Source organism: Diabrotica virgifera, chromosome 3 (genome assembly GCF_917563875.1).
Source record: "Diabrotica virgifera virgifera chromosome 3, PGI_DIABVI_V3a".
NCBI classification, from domain to species: Eukaryota; Metazoa; Arthropoda; class Insecta; order Coleoptera; family Chrysomelidae; genus Diabrotica; species Diabrotica virgifera.
The window spans coordinates 4726330-4744719 of record NC_065445.1 but is presented as its reverse complement, the minus strand read 5'-3'; the positions used below and the strand labels follow the sequence as shown (position 1 = coordinate 4744719).

The 18390-nt window shown below is 33.7% G+C and overlaps 2 protein-coding genes across 2 annotated transcripts in view; one reads left to right on the top strand and one right to left on the bottom strand.

The window, feature by feature from the left end:
- Positions 1-18390, top strand: part of LOC114326594 (uncharacterized) — a 363687-nt gene that overhangs the window by 186161 nt on the left and 159136 nt on the right. The gene's annotated exons all lie outside the window — the stretch shown is intronic.
- Positions 1-18390, bottom strand: part of LOC114326597 (facilitated trehalose transporter Tret1-like) — a 41043-nt gene that overhangs the window by 10353 nt on the left and 12300 nt on the right. Inside the window, exon 2 of the mRNA XM_028275011.2 lies at positions 13010-13298. Coding sequence (XP_028130812.2) covers positions 13010-13298 — 289 coding nt within the window. The remainder of the gene's footprint in view (positions 1-13009; positions 13299-18390) is intronic.

Genomic DNA, 18390 nt, shown 5'->3' with positions numbered 1-18390 from the left:
AGACTTGTTTACACGGGTAGAGTAATGATGCAAGTACTTGATAGAGTAGAGTAACTCTACCTGTAAAAATGCTCAGCACAGTAGAATAGCTGGTAGAGTGTATAGTTGGAGTTAAAGTAGAGTGACTAGCAACCTATGGCAAAGTAACTACTCTATGACCACCACTACTGCCAAAATGTCTACTCGGCTGCACACTCTACCCATGGAACACGCTCAATTATGGCAGAATAGAGTAGGTAGGAGAGTACATGGGGGCGCTGTCATTCTGGCTGGAATTGTGTTTTGTGTAAATAGTGAAAATGAAGTTCACCGAAGATGAAACTTTAAAACTTGTAGAGCTATAATACGGCGAACACCAGTGTTTATGGAATTTAGGTAATGTATACTACAGAAATAAAAGTTTGCAGCAAGCTGCGGAGGATGAAATCGTCGAAAGAATGGCAAAGGGGGCTTTGGAGAAAACGAGCTTAAGCAAAAAATTAAGAATTTAAGGTGCACTTATAATCAAGAGTGTTTAAAAATACAAAAATCGGTTTCACTATACTAGCATCAGTACTATACTTGTACTCTCCTCATGTGAATGGTATCAAGCCATTTTTGGTAGAGTACTACCGCTACTCTACTCTCCTCAAAACTCTACCCATGTAAACAAGTCTTTAGAAACCGTGGAAAATGAGGTAGCTAGTAGAGTAGTAGTAGAGTAAAATATACTGGTTTAGCAAATTACAATGTTTTAAGTTAATACAGTAGCGATCAACAGGTAGCCAAAACGTGTTCCAAGATTGCCACTGTAATTTTGAATATTTTTTCGAGGTATTTGGCACACGTATTCGTAAAATAATAAAGAATGGCGGTACAGAGCCCAATTTGAAAAATATATTAATATGTGAAAATTACTCTGTAATTATACAATATTTAAAAAACGAGCCTGTACCGCCACTAAGAAGAACAAAAAATACACTTTCTTCAAATAAACTTTTTTATCCGATGCCTAGATTTTGTGTAATTTTGGAACTACTAATGAAATAAAAAATTTTAGTAGTTCTAAAATAACACAAAATCAGATAAAAAAGTTGTATTTGAAGAAAGTGTATTTTTTTGTTCTTCTTAATGGCGGTACAAGCTCGTTTTTTTATATTGTATTTAATTACAGAGTAATTTCCACATATTAATATATTTTTCAAATTGGGCTCTGTACCGCCATTCTTTATTATATTAAGAATATGTGTGCCAAATATCTCGAAAAAATATTCAAAATTACAGCCGCAATCTTGGAACACATTTTCGCTACCTGTTGATTGATACTGTTTCCTCTTAAGATAGTTTTAATAGTTATTTATGATATAAGTATTAAAAGTACAATTTTAAGACGCGCATGTGAAAGTTAACTTGAAAAAATAATTTTATTAATGTTTTGACTTCCACATCAGATGTCATTGTCAAAATACAAAATATTCATTATTATTAGGTTTATTCTAGCAAACAGTCAAACTAGTCAAAAACCGTCAGCAAACAGTTGGTCAGTAAAAGAACATAATACAGTCACCAGTGCGATCCCCTCTACTCGCGCTGGTCCACTATTCGCTGATGGTTTCAAACTGTTTGAAACTGATGCTAGAACAAACCTATTATTATTATGCATATCATTATCTGTAAATAATATTTCTTCTGATTGTTAATTGTAAAGGATAGAAAAATTACCATTTATTTTATTTTTTTTAGAATCAGCTGAGAGAAGTTGTCTACAAAAAACCAGGAAGGAAACGGAATATGTGGCTACGAAAGGCAAAAGAAAGGTTTACAAAGCAAATGTGACACATTTTTTTTGAAATATTTAGGAATGTCAGTAAATTGCATTAAAAAAATGTATGAAAAGATTTTGTTCAATAAAAATGTTTATATTTATCAAGGATGTATTATTTGGTATGGCCACATATCGTCAGTGATGTAATAATACATCCTATCTGTTTTTTTTTCATGAGTTTTGTAAGAGAGACTAAAAACTTGTCTTAGGGTCACCTCCTGTTTTCATATGATATTTTTTGACTTGTTTTGTAGTAAATTAAACTATCTATGAACTACAAAACAAGTCAAAACTTACATATGAACACAGGAGGTGACCTTAAAACATGTTTTTCCATCTCTCATACAAAACTCATGAAAAAACAGATAGGAGGTATTGTCACATCAGCAAGGATGTACAGTGATGAGTGCCCTAATAACCGGCAAAATATGGGCAACATATTTAGTTGTGAGATAAAAAGAAATGAAACTAGTCGAGCTGGGAAATTTAGCGAAATTAACCTTTAAATTTACGTTATATTGATCCCACCTTTACACATATCGGAGGAGTATGTCAACTGAAACTGTCACCGTGACAGTGGTAGTTTCCAAACTCGTCTGAAGGTGGTACACAATCAATACAATCTAAATGTATAAGTTAATATCGCTAAATTTCCCAGCTCGACTAGTTTCATGTCTTTTTATCTCACTACTTAATACATCTTTTGTGCTATTTTTCCGGTTATTAGAGCGCTCATCACTGTATTTCTGGTATATCCAGGGAATGTCTACAAAATATATTTTGAATGTCCAGAGAACATTCGTGGACATTCATGGAATGTTCCAATAAGACCTTCAGGTAATGTTTAAAATGCTGACACAGGATTTTCCTGGGATGTTCAGGGAACATGTTTTCGGGGATATTCCAGGAATTTTTCAATGTCTGTGTACCTTCTATGGACCTATATGGAATATTTTGGTGTTATTACCGCTGCACTCCACTTGCGATTTGTAATCAGGAAGATTGAACACATTGTTTCAAATACAAGTCAATCCATTTGTGACTAAATAATCATGGATTGACTTCTATTTGAAAGAATGTATTCAATCTTCACAACTACAAATCGCAAGTGGAGTCCGGCACTTAGGGCTACTTCCTCTTTGGTATTATGTATTATACTACAGAAATCAGGAACTTTCCTTCTAAATATATGTATGCATCTTGGCCATCAATCATATTCTTCGAAACATTTTTTTTAAGGGGTTACATAGGTCTTGTGGGTAAAAAAAGTGACTTTTCAAAAAAATTATATCTCGAAAACTAAAATTTATTTTTACTTATAATTGGAACATGTAAAAGTATAGTACTTAAGGTAGTCTCAAAAAAAGTTTCAGCCAAAAATATTCATTTTTGTAGAGTTTAAGTTTTTTTTGCGTTGGCAGCATAACTAAGTCCTGTCTCATCTGAAATCAAAAAGTTTCTTGTAGTTTATACCTCTGGCTAGAATATGAACGAAGGAATTAAAAAAAAATGAAATTTAAAGATTTTACATAAGTTTAAACACATTTTTGACCCCAATTTTTCTCATTTTTAAAGTAGTTTTTTTTTATAAAACAAAAATGACCTCATCTAATAAAAAATCCTTTGTTCATTCACTAGCCAGAGGTATAAACTACAAGAAACTTTGATTTCAGATGAGACTGGACTTGTTATGCTGCTCACCGCAAAAAAGGGCCGTTGTCGAAAAATTGCAGTCAACTCTACAAAAATGAATATTTTTGGCTGAAATTTTTTTGAGAGTACTATACTTTTACATGTTTCAATTATAAATAAAAATAATTTTTAGTTTCCAAGATATAATTTTTTTAAAAAGTCACTTTTTTTACCTGCAAGACAACAACTTGTTGATTTCAAATTGTAACAGTTGTTTTGCAAAGTATGCTGCCCTCTTGTATTTTCTGTGTTATCTTCATCATACAATTACTTCATCTAAAAATTTTCTGCGAAAAAAAAAATAAAACAAAAGTTTAACCACCTTCACACCACAGAATCAAATTACACAAATTTTCAAACACCTCACCTGACACAGCGTCTCAAGTACGATTGCGCGAATTGGTAAATATAACTCCGCACGACCACGCAACTCGAAACACAAGTACGCAAACACGGTTGCGTGAAGCGTGGCTCGCAATCGTGAAATTTACGAGACTTGCCCGACCTGTAGATTCTTGTGGGATATATCGGGCTATTCCCCAGGCAAGGATAACATATATTTATTCGATGCCAAACAAATTGCGAGCAGTCGTTGCTGCAAGAGGTCAACACACCCGCTATTCAATTGTTTTGTTGTTAATTTTGGTTTGTTTTGTTAATTTTAGTGCGCTTGATAATTTTAATTAAATAAACCTTCAAACCAAGTTTTTATTTACAGCTCTTACAATAAAAGGGATATTCGGATAATTCAAGAAACAAAATTTTAGTGATACCTGCAGGATAACACAAAAGGAGTATGAAACAAAATCAGCCCTCCAATTTTTCCACAGAATTTTTTTAACTTAGGAGAAAATACAACGCTTCCATTCCCGTAGCATAATATATGCATTTAAGCAAAAAAAATGTTACGGGAATAATAACAAACGGCATCAATACAGGTACCTACAAACTGATGCAAGAATCTTGAAAATCAGAGTACAAATAATAAAGTTATAGATTGTCAAACTTAATCAAATATTTTGGGTGGCGGAATTTTATGTTGGTGAGTGTATAATATACTGAATTGCCCCGGCGCATTCGCCAAACTTTTAAAAATTCCATATAGCGCTCCCACCAGAATTTAGACTGTCAAAGTTATTTCAAATTTGGTTGCCAAAATGCTATGACCTAATCCACGTATTCACTAAATTAAAAAATCGATTACGCTCTCATCACCATTTTGACTATCAAAATGTGATGAAAATTTGCGCTAAATCATTTATTGAATAGATTGGTAACTTCTTCAGTAATCAGTAAGTTGTTGTTCCATCGTTTTCGTAGTCTTCCCACTGTTCGTATTCCTACTGAGGAACCGTCTCTCTGTCTTTAGTGCTATATTTGTTGTCATTTGTCTTAGGTATATCATTCCATTTTGATAAAACTGAAATTGAAGGATGAAGTGGATGAAAAGACTAAGAATATTGATGAGATAAACGAACTGAGTCAGTGAACATAGTGGAAGCGGTTTCCGCTTACGCTCAAACCGCGCGGACCCGCTTTTAAACGTTTTCACGAACATAGTCAAAGCAGGTTCGCGCGGGCCAACCGCTTTTACTCGAATGAGAATTTAGTTTTTTCCGCGCGGTTTTAATGTTTTAATGTTTGTACAATGAATAAGGAGGCATTAATTGCTGCCGTTTTTGAAAGATCCTCTATTTGGGACACGAGGGAGATTGATATTTCACTTTCTTTCATTATCTTATTTTAAGTTTTGAAATAGATGATGATAGAAATAGAAATAGAAATAGAAATATTTATTCATCCTTTTAAGACATTTTTACAAATGTATAGGACAGGTCATATACAGTAATATAACTGTTACAAGCTAACATTGTTTAGCTACACAATTTTTTATAGGTACCTAACACCTAACACATATTATAAAATAACATATTTAGACTAACATTTTTAGACATTTTAGACTTTGTATACACAAAACAATTTATACATAAAAAATAAAATAGTGTAAAATAGTTTATAGGCTATCGTCAAGGAATTCTTTGACGGAATAGTAGCATTTGGCTAATAATAAATTTTTGATTTTATTTTTGTAACTGTTAAAACTAGAAATCTCCTGCATTTCATCAGGAAGTTTATTGTACAATTTCATTCCCATAAATTTAAAACTATTTTCTAATCTTGATGTTTTAAACTGGGGTATTCGGAGCTTATTACAATTTCTTGTATGGTAATCATGTCGATGAGCATTAGTTTCAAATTGATTGAAATTTTCTTTGACAAACAGAAGAGTGTGGTAAATGTACAGACTATAGAATGACATGATTTTGTATTTTATAAACGTTGGTTTACAAGTTTCCCGAAATTTTAGCCCGAATATTTTTCGAATAATTTTTTTCTGAGTTACAAAAATTTTAGGGCTGTCAATAGAATTTCCCCATAGTAGTATGTTGTAACTCATATGACTGTAAACAAGGCCGTAATAGATATTGATCAGTGCTGATATCGGCATAGTATCTTTTATTCTAGAAATAGCATAAAACGATTTATTTAATTTGGTATTTATTGTATTGACTTGTTCAGTCCATCTCAAACGGCAATCTATATTTAAACCTAAAAATTTTGTTGTTGTAACTGACGAAATAGGTATATTGTCAAATTTAAATGATAATGAGTATACATTGCTAAGAACATTTTGGGAATGAAAATATAAAAATTGAGTTTTATCAACGTTTACTATTAATCCATTTGCTTTGGACCAATCTACAAATGACCCAAAAACACCGTTGGATAATAATATAAGTTCCTCTTTACTAGGCGCAGAGATCGCTAGTGCAGTATCATCTGCGTAAATAGTAATAACTCGAGATTTAATGTAATCAGGAAGATCATTCATAAAAAGAATAAATATAAGCGGTCCTAAAACAGATCCTTGAGGGACTCCTTTATCAATATTGAAAACTGTCGAAGCAGAATTCTGATATGAAACTAACATTTTTCTATTGCTCAAATAGTCTACTATCCAGTCCAAGAAATCTCCTCTGAAACCTAGGTTGTAAAATTTATTTTTAATAAAGTTAAAATCCAGACAATCAAAGGCACGGGACAAATCAAAAAAGAGACCTGCCACATGCCTTCCCCTGTCAAGATCTGTATATATATAATTAAAAAAATGACATGCAGCAGTCAACGTTGACTTCTTTGACCTAAACCCATGTTGATGCGGGGATATAATATCGAATTTGTCGAGAAAACAAACCATTTTATTATATACAACCTTTTCAAAAATTTTTGATAAAACGCTCAGCACTGCTACCGGTCTATAATTCGAAATCAATCCTGGATCATTTTTTTTGTGTATAGGAATAACTCTTGCGCTTTTAAGTGCGTCAGGAAATTTGCCATTAGTAACCGATAAATTAATTAAGTAGCTCAAAGGAGCAGATAGAGAAAATATTCCCGATTTTACGACTTTTGTGGATATGTTGTCCAATATTCTCCATAAATTATTTTTTCGCGATTAAGAAAATGTATACCAACTTTTTTTCTTGTCAGTTCAGTCAAAACAGAAACAAAAACAATCATATCGTCATCAGAAGACGAAATTTTGCTATAAGTTATAAACGCAACTGACAAATTTGAACGATTTCTATAGCTTTTACCCGTCTTCACTGTGTTACCATTCCTGTGCGCGACAACCGCTCAGATTAGCGCGGTTTTCCCGTAAGCGGAATCCGCTTCCACTATGTGTGCCGCCTGAAGCAGCTTTGTCTAGGTTAAACAATGTTTATTTTGACTGCGTTTATTTTGAGTATAAAAGTATACAAGAGAATAGCCTAGTAGAGGAGGAAAGAATAGCAAAAAAATTAACAGAAAAGGAGAAAGAAGTAAAAGTTGTAGCACAAGTCAAATCTGGAAGAGATTTGTGCACAGATGAAATGATAGTGCAACCTGTCCATGGCTCTACCCCAAAATCTCGACAGCCAAAATCCCGACAGCCAAAATCTCGACATGCCAGAATTCCGACACGCCAAAATCCCGACAGCCAAAATCCCGACGGCCAAAATCCCGACAAATCAAAAATCTCGCTAGGTTTTCAAAACTATAATAGGTACATAGTATATATCTATTTTTGTTACGTTATTGTTTTGTTGTTTTGTTTAGTTTACCATTCAATATGAACTCATTTTCTAAATAAAATTTCTAACATAGGTACAGGAATTAAATTATTTTTCTTTTTTTGCCAATATATAGTTCAATATATAGGTATATTCAAATAATCAATTCAAGTTTACTTTGATACATATAAGTATTTCATACATATATATTTCATACATATAAGTATTTATATATTCCATACATATGTAGATATTATCAAGTAACTTACAACCGCCCATTTCATTAAGTATAGCTTTTACACTATAAAATGACGTGTTTAATAATTTTCTCTTTTAAAATACATAATAATTAGTACCGGTATTTATTAGTAAGTAAGTAATTAATTTTTCAATTTCAATACTCTATACATGATTTATTACTGCATTTGGTACTGCAAAACAAAAATATTCAAAATGTAGTGGTCGGGATTTTTACTTATGCGAGGATTGTGGCATGTCGGAATTTTGGCATGTCGAGATTTTGGTATGTTGGGATTTTGGCTTGTCGGGATTCTGGCGTGTTGGGATTTTGGGTGCCACCGGCAGTTCATACCTAGAACCTATGAAGAGAAGGGAATTAGATTATATTTTTTTTGCTACCTTTAACAGATTTTACGACTAAAAAAATACCTACTTAAGCTTATGCAAATGTCCTAATATGGCTTTTATATCCCTTTTACAAATATTTTCTTAAAAATTTACGACTGTATTTAAACAAATGCCTGATTTGTCTTTAAAATAGCAATTTAGACTGTAATATATAGCATATACTGAAAAAAGGACAAACAGATTAAAATATTTTGGGCGAGGCTACATTCTTTAAAGATTTGAGGTATAATGTCTGCCATTAATGTACCTCAGAGGCAGAGCCAGATCATTTTCTACAAGAAAGTTAACGCCAACAAGAAAAATTTAAGGTAACTACAAACCAATGCAGAAGTTTGTTGTTTTGATCACGCTTCTACATCATGAAGAGTCGGGCATAATAACGAAATACCAGGCTGGTTTCAGCTTCAAATATGTACATCAACTTGATTAGACTATTCTAAATGGAATATAGAGACAAACTGGAACATGCAGGAGAAATGGTAGAAGATATAGCTATACAAAACAGATTTAAACAAGGATTCGTTGTGTCCCTGACATTATTTTTAATAATAACGGATTGTATCACGCAGAAAGTAAAATAAAACAGGTATAATAAATAATAAACGTAGATAATCTATGGAGAAAAACAAAACAAAAGAAAATGACAGTCACGAGTAAAATAAGAAAATGGAAATGGATTGGACGTAGTCTAAGGAAGGACCAAAATAATATATAACCAGACAAGCACTGGAATACCAACCAGATGGAAGCAGAGGAAGAAAAAGACACGATATTAGCTGAAGAAATATTGTAACAAGAGATCATGAAAGAATTGGCCTGATATGAAGAGAAATCAAACAGAAAACGAGAAAGAGAAAGGAAGGAAAGACTTGTGGAGGAAATTTCCAAAGAATAAAACAGAATAGGATGCGCTGATCTAGCCATTCACCCATCTTGAGGATGGCCTTCACCCTCCATGAGGAGGGAAGGCAATAGAGGGAGAGAGATTAAATAAAAAATAATAAAATCGAGAAAGGAAATTTTTAAAATATATTTACTAGAAACAGAAAGCATAACGGATAGATAAGAAAGACTCTTATATCAAAATATGAGACAAAAATCTATGAATCCAATTTCACTATCTACGAACACATTAATGAGAATCTTTGAGAACATAATAAAATATATTGAGAAAGCAAAAAAAGAAAATTAGAAGAAATTTTTGTCCTTGTATTTTATTATTGTTTAATTTAAAGGAAGTTCCAAAATCTTGAAATAGACACTATACTAGAAACCCAAACATCGACTTAATCTTTTATTAATAGAGGACATATGGTCCGAGAGCTGTGAAACATTTTTGAGTAGGTATTTTAGGCAACCTGAAATTTTTTCCGGTGACTCTTCCATGATAGCCTAATACAAAAATGCCGGTCTGGCTGGAGGGTAGCGGTTATTTTCCCCAAAAATCCTCCCCCCCCAAAGTTAAAAAAGGGTAAACATTGATATTACAAAAAATATCATTGGCGTGACTTTAAACTAAATTTAAATATTTAAATATAAAGAAAATAAACAGGCCAGGCAAATTGAGGGCGATTTTAACTCTACAAGATACTTGCATGGGCGCCCTAGGATTATTTTCAGGGGGTGCATCTGAACTGAACTTCAGAAGATTTCATCCGGATCTGTACATACTATTAACGAGTATAAAATATACAACTATTCATGCATAGCTATGTACATATTTTCCGGACAGGGAGGTGCAATTGTTATTTTGACAGGGTATTTTTTAATATTAAAAATAAATATTCTAAAAAAGACAGGTTTTTTTGGTGTAATTTTTTAACTGCCAGATGAAACAAATACCACGTGCATGTGAATGAAAAGGGCTATAGGTAATTCTTCAACGTCTAACGGAAATGGATGGATACTAGCAGATTTTGCCAAGGAATTAAAAAATATTAAATTTAAGTAGTTAAATTTTTAATTGAACATTGGTCTACAGAGGAGATGTTGCCTTTTATTGGTAATTTATTAATAAATTTAAATTATGATTTATATGATTCATATGTTGTAAATACTAATGGTATAGAAATGTCGATCGACGATAACATGACCTGCGAAAATCACGAAGAAGCCGACACGAAGATAGTTCATCACGTATGTAAGCTTAATACATTAGCAAAGACCAATGTTCTTATTAAAACTTCTGATACAGATGTTTTGATAATTATGCTTGAAAACATGGATCATCTCCAAAGTGACGATCTAGAGATTTTTATGAAGTATGGTACTGGAAATTTTAAATTATACATAAATATAACGAAGCTACATACGGAATTAGAGCCATCTTTATGTACGAGATTGTTTGCCTCAATCAGTTTATGATTGCTATAGTTCATCAGCGAACCAAGGAGAATTTCAGATATATTGCTGAGGGTAAGCTTACATACATGTTCTTTTATAACTGAAATATTTTTTTTAGTTGTTAACTCAATTTTCTGCTTCTTCGTGTGCCTCATCCTTTCATGACAATGGCGATCATCACGGCTCATTTTATTCTCTCTGCAGCGATTCTGAAGAGTTCTATTGTTGTGTTTAACACTCCACTACTTTAAAATTTTCAACCAGGATATGCATCGTCTTCTCCGTTCTCTTTTTTCTAGCACTTTTCCTTATATAACCAATCACATCACGTTTTTTATTTCTTAGTATATGACCAAAGTAGCTCATTTTTCTTTCCTTCATAGTGTTGAGTATTTATTTTTCCTTTTTCATCTTTCTTAATGTTTCGGTGTTTGTTACGTGTTGTGTCCATGATATTTTTTATATTATTCGATAACACCATATCTCAACAATGGCAAGTCTTTTTCAGATGTGCCCGTGATTGTCCAGGCTTCGGCTCCGTATAAAAGGAGAGAGAATACGTAGCAACTCAATTAATTAATCGCTAATTAATTAATTCTAAATATATTTTACAGATCATGAAGAAGACGAATCTGAGTCTCGAGGGGAGTCTGACTAAGAAGAAAAGAATGAATATTTAAGCTTAGATGAGGAGTTTGAAGAAGAAGTACAAGATTCGGACACAGAATCAATTTAGTTTATACTTTTATACTTTTCTACCTATATCTTTATAATAATAAATCTGTCTTTTTCTATCATATTTGCAAAATCTATTGTATAGTAGGTATTATTTTCCTTTAATTAATAAAAAGTTACTTAAGAAACTATAATATATAATAATTACTCTAACGTTTCGAGGCACAACATGGGTATCGCCAGGTCGCGTGATTTTTCTCGAGTGAACGGACTCGCCCAGCTACAATATAGGACGCAAACAGCTATCGGTATACGCTCTTTCTCACACTGTTGCTTACCTATAGCGCTTTTCATTTACATGCTCGCGTAATTTGTTTAATCACCTGGCAGTTGAAAAATTTCACCAAAAAAAACCTGTCTTTTTAGAATATTCATTTTTAATATTAAAAAATACCCTGTCAAAATAACAATTGCACCTCCCTGTCCGGAAGGAATGTACATCATAGCTATGCATGTATAGTTGTATATTTTATACTCGTTAATAGTATGTACAGATTCAGATGAAATTTTCTAAAGTTCAGATGCAACCCCTTAAAATAATCCTGGGACGCCCATGCAAGTATCTTGCAGAGTTAAAATCGCCCTCAATTCGCCTGGCCTGTTTATTTTCTTTATATTTGAATATTTAAATTTACTTTAAAGTCACGTCAATGATATTTTCTGTAATAACAATGTTTACCCTTTTTTTTTAAATTTGGGGGGGATTTTTGGGGAAAATAACCGCTACCCTCCAGCCAGACCGGCATTTTTGTTTTAGGTTATCATGGAAGAGTCACCTGAAAAAATTTCAGGTTGCCTAAAATACCTACTCAAAAATGTCTCACAGCTCTTAGGCTAATACATATTTTCAGGAAACATTATTTGTAGATCACGTTTACCAGAAAACGTACGAAGATATTTCATATTCAACACATGACCACACTTAATAAAACAGGAAGAAAATAATGCCAAGTATCGGGATTCTTATATTTTACCGGCCGCCATAAATCACGTTATTTGTGTTTTTATTGAGCAAGGTAGGTAACATTCACCTTGACAGTTGCTAACGAAGGTGAACTAACACGGGAAGCATAATTAGATTTGAATTAAACCTTTTATGTTGGTATAATTATTATTAATAATATTGCACGACTGCATTCTCATTTCATTCACATTTCATAAATGTGCACTATTTTTGTTTGTCGTCTTTTTATAGATAGCGTAGAAGAGAGCGCTATACCATTGTTTCTGCATTTCTTTCTTTTGCTAAAACTGCTAATGTAAATCGGAATATTCTTTCATTTTTCCTTAAACACCTCTTTCTTCTGCCCTTTTGTTATTTTTTAGGTATTTTATTATTTCTTTTCTCTAGTCACATAGTTTTTGATCATCTTTTGGGTATTTTCTCTGTCTTTTTGTAGTTTTTCCCTGTTTCTGCTTGTCAAAGCATTCCTACATTCATATCTGCCTTTTAATTTCTGAAATTTATATATTCGAGTATTCAACCATATTATTGTATCAAAAAATCTTTTAATGGAAATGTGGAATAATAATGGTGTCTTTTAGATATTTTTCATGTGTGTATTTATTATATTAATGAAGATTAGAATACTAGACAAAGCCTAGTTTAGTCCCCATCCTTAAAAAAACTAAAAAAGATACTACTAGTTAATCTAAGTTAAACTACTCTTACCTTGCGACATAATATATTTCGATGACCGTCCCAGTCGCCAGCATTACATAAGAAAGAAAAAACGGCACTCCCACTAGCAACATCGATGGCTTTCTTCCAATACTATCGGCCAGGAATCCATACAGAAAAGGACTAAACGCTGCACCCAAGGTCAACAACGAAGATATCCACGAAATTTCTTCCGGCGTTATTGCCCTCCCGAAGGGATTCTCCGTGACATTTAGAAGCTTTGGTATTTCTGGAGAGGACCAACAGCATGCAGTGCCTGCCATGAACATGAGCAAGCTGGCTGAAAATCAAGATTAATAATTATTTGTCTGGTTGAGCTTGAAAAAGAAGTGGATAAAAGAAAAGTCATGGAAAACAAAAGTAAATTGTGAATTCGAAAAGAAGGCTTAACTTATATCAACGGCGACTTTTCAAAGAACGACAGAATCGTAAAGAAATGTGTCAGACAGAAAGAAGAGCAAGAACTAAGAAAGGAAGAGAGAAACGTAAACATAAGGTATAGAAAAAATATATTCCGATCATGAAATACTGTGCTGGAATGGCATGAAATAAACGTTGGTGGTAGAGACCAAAGCAAAAACCTACGCACCAGCAGTAAAAGGAAACAAATGGCAACGAACAGTGCGAAGGAAATGATTACAAACTATTGAAATGAAATAAAACAAGACAGGAACAAAAGAGAAAAGTGGAAGGAAGACAAGATACATTTAGCAACATGTGCGCACCTTCAGCCTAAAGAAACTAATCAATAAGGCAAGCACGTAGTATAAAATCATGCAATAATTCTACAAGAGACAAAACAATAGGGTTGGAAATAACTGAAATATAAGTTACAGTCCTTTCTAAAAGTGGAGGAAAAGACAGATAGCTCGGAACTGGTTTTATGGTAGCTAAATTTATTAATGACAAAGTAATAATTTTTAATCCTATCTCGGATAGGATGTTTAACATGAATACAATAATAAAAGGAACTGGAGTACAATTAATATGCATGCACCGTCAGAAGACAAGAAAAGATATTTAATACGATATTTACTATTTCAGCTGCTCTGAACAGTTGCCATGAGCTGCAACAAAACCATTCTCTCAGGTTCTTCATTATTCTTCAACCAGGAAACATGTCTCCTTTCTAGGCTTCTCCTACCATTAGTTTTCCTTGAATTATGAGTGTCAAGATGTTGTATCTTTCGCCTCTCATCACATGTCCGAGATATTGCAATTTCCTTTCTTTTATTGTGTCTTCAATTTCCCTCTCTCTGCATATGCTGCTTAACACTCCTATCTTCGTGACCATGAAATCCTTAACACTCTTCTAAATATCCACATTTCAAACGCGTTAAGTCGATTTATTTCATTTTGATTTAATGTCCATGATTCATCTCCATAGTAAAGCACACTGTGTACACAACATTTAATTAGTGTTATTCTGAGTGCCAATGGCTTATAGGGCAGTCCTTATAGTAGGGATCCTGGCCTATACAGAAAAATGCAGGCGGGTGTGGGGTAATACTGCACTTTGGTTGCATTGGTGGTGTATTGGCTAAACGTGCAGGGCAGGGTATGGTGCTGATAGAAAAGGCATTCAGGCATCAAATATCCAAAAAATCTTTTAGGCCATAATAATGAAAAGACCTCCAACGCAATAACAACTTATACTTATACTGAAATGATGGCATCTAATGAGGTAAAATATTCCGGAAGTAAAATGAGCCCCCGTTCGGATCTCCGGGTGAGGACTATCTCAGGGGGAACACCATTACAGGTTAGAAAAATCAGGATAGGGTCTTGGAATTTTGGTAATCTTACAGGTAAGAGTCTGGAGTAAGTGGATGCGCTCAAACGAAGAAGAGTTTAAATTGCTTATATTCAAAAAACTAGGTGGAAAGGACAAAGGGCGAAAGAACTAGGTGAAGGATACAAATTGTGGTATGTAGGAAGTAGTAACACTAGAAATGGAGTTGTTATAATTGCTGATAGTGAAATGAAAGATAACGTAGTAGAAGTTGTAAGAACGAGTGATAGAAGGATGTCAGTGAAATTTGTAATTGATAAAGAGGTATTGAATGTTGTGTGTGTGTACTCTCCTCAAACAGGTCTGGGTGAGAATGAAAGAAGAGCTTTCTATGACCAATTAGGAGACGTACTGAATGATATTCCAACAGAGAAGATAGTTATAATCGGAGGTGATTTCAATGCACATGTGGGCCAAGCCAAAACAGGATATGAAACAATACATGGAGGATTAGGCTTTGGAACTAGAAATGAAGCTGGAGATGACATGCTTGAATTAGCAACAGCATTGGATATGCGATTGTTAACACATTCTTTAAAAAGGGAGAAACTCAACTTATTACCTACAAAAGTGGACAACATCAATCTCAAATAGACTACTTCATGATAAGGAAAGAAGACATACGTGAATGCAAGGACTGCAAGGTAATAGTTAGTGAGACAGTAAGCCAACAACATAAGCTGCTTGTTCTGGACATCGAAGTAAAAAGCGAAACTAAACAAAAATATTGGAGAGGACCACAAAAAATTAAGTGGTGGATGCTAAAAGATGAGAAAGAAGGTCTATTCAGGAGAAGAATAGTAGAAAAAATATGTTGGAACATGAAAGAAAGTCCTAACACAATTTGGAGAAAAATGGTCAATATTATTAGAGAGACGGCTATTGAAATACTTGGGAAAACGTCAGGAAAGAGGTTTGAGGATAAAGAGACTTGGTGGTGGTCAAATGAAGTACAAAGAAAAATAAAAGAGAAGGGAAAATGATATAAAAAGTGGCAAGAAACCAGATTGGACATAGATCTTCAAAACTATATGGTCGCCAAAAAGGAAGCGAAAGTAGCAGTAGCAAAAGCTAAAGCAGAAGCGTATTCAAACCTATACGATCAACTTGATACCAGGGAAGGCAAAGCAAAGATATATAAAATAGCCAAACAGAGAGCAAAGAAAACAAGAGATTTTAATCAGATTAGATGTATCCGAGATGAAAATAATAAAAGACTAATTCACGAAAAGGATGTCAAAAAGAGATGGAGAAATTATTTTGACAGTTTATTAAATGAAGAATTTGACAGACAGCCTGTGGAGTTAACGGAGACAGTAACAGCGATGGTTACCAGAATAACAAACGAGGAAGTAGCTCAAGCGCTTCAAAAAATAAAGAAAGGAAAAGCAGTCGGACCAGACGATATTCCTGGGGAAGTATGGAGAGCATTGGGAAAGACAGGAATAAGTTGGCTAGCAGGTCTATTTAATAGAATCATGGAAGTTGGACAAATGCCAGACGAATGGAGAAGCAGTATATTAGTACCTGTCTACAAAAACAAGGGAGACATACAACAATGTACAAACTACAGGGCTATAAAACTTCTTAGCCACACCATAAAACATGGGAGAGAGTAATTGATAGACGGATACGTGAAGCAACCAAAATATCCGATAATCAATTTGGCTTTATGCAGGGCAGATCAACAACAGATGCAATTTACATTGTAAGGCAACTGATGGAAAAATACAGGAATAAAGAGACCAACGCTCATATGGTATTCATTGATCTTGAGAAAGCGTATGATAGAGTTCCTCGAGAGATTCTGTGGTGGGCACTCAATAAGAAGGGAGTCCCTGGTGAATATGTAAAGATTGTGAGAGATATGTATGAGGGAGTAACGACTAGTGTTAGGACAGGTGTGGGAGAGACATAAATTTCAGGTGAAAGTAGGATTGCACCAAGGTCCGGTGCTTAGTTCTTATTTATTCTCATTAGTTTTGGACCAGATAACAGTGAATATTCAGGGTAGCATTCCATGGTGCCTAATGTATGCTGCTGATGTAGTGTTAATAGGAAATAGTGAAAGAGACTTAGAACAAAAACTGGAACAGTGGAGACAGGCTCTGGAGGAAAAAGGTTTAAAACTTAGTAGAACAAAAACAGAGTATTTGGAATGTTCATTTAAAGATGAAGTTACTACAAATAAAATGGTATCTTGGGATGGTGAAATGATTATAAAAAGCAATAGTTTTAAGTACCTAGGATCGGTATTACAGAGTAATGGAGAAATATATGGAGATACATGCAGTAGAATTAGCGCTGGATGAATGAAGTGGAAGGAAGTGAGTGGTGTGCTGTGTGACAGGAAAATTCCAATGAAGTTGAAGGGAAAATTCTATAAAACAGCCATAAGGCCGGCTATGATGTACGAAACTGAATTTTGTGAAAAAGAAAGAGAAACAACGAATGCATGTGGCGGAAATGAGAATGCTTAGATGGATGAGTGGAGTGACAAAGAAGGATAAAATTAGAAATGAGTATATTATGGGAAGTCTAGGTGTGGCTCTAATTGATGCCAAAATGAGAGAGCATAGGTTAAGATCGTTTGGTCATGTTCAACGTCGAGACGTTAATCACCCAATACGAAGAATAGCTGAAGTGCAGATTCCTGGAAGGAGTAGGAGAGGAAGACCAAAGAAGACGTGGGAGGAGACGATAAGGCAGGACATGTTGGTAAAGGGGATTAACATTGATATGACCCAAGATAGAATTGTGTGAAGAAATGCAATTAGGGAAGCCGACCCCGCATAGGAATAAGGCAAAGAGAATGATGATGATTATGAGGGCCAATGTCAAATCTTTGCTGCACCTTTGCTGCATCTTTGATGTATATATGTATGTACTTAAATTTGAATTTTCTTTAAAATAATTGTAATTAAAAAAATTTTTGTCTACTTTTGTGTTTGTTATTTATTTTTAATTTATCTTTCGATGTGTGTTTGCTTTACTAAATCCATAATATACAAAAAATGTACACTCAACTTTAGGATACTATTTTTCTGTATTTATTTAGTCGTTTAAAACCAGATTGAAATTTTTATGAACTTAATCGTGTTATGTATATCTGTGAAAGTGTATAATAATAAATATAGATTATGAGGATGAGTTGTTTACTTTTCCTTTAGTAAGATTCACATCTTCGAAAAGGTCAAAGTGTCTTCATTCTACATTGCAGATTGCAACTGGCACATTCTTTATTATTCACCTTAAATTACCGGATACAAAGAACCAATAAATCCAGTCAAGTCTTCGTATGTTTCTAAAAATAACTTGCAAATTATATCAAACGAGAGTAAATGTTTAATGGAGATTATTTTTGGCACCCAAGAATAACTGGTTTAAATTGTTTCGTTCCTTGTTGTCGCTATAGGTAATTGGACAATTCGTTTAATAGTACCAATTTACCAATTATAGGTTAGGATATTTAGGAATTAAAAGACAGTGCGACGTCTTGGAATAAATTATTATATAATAACTGAAGGGATTTTAAAACATAGCACTATTTTCAAGCTTCAAATTTTCGTATAAAGATGAT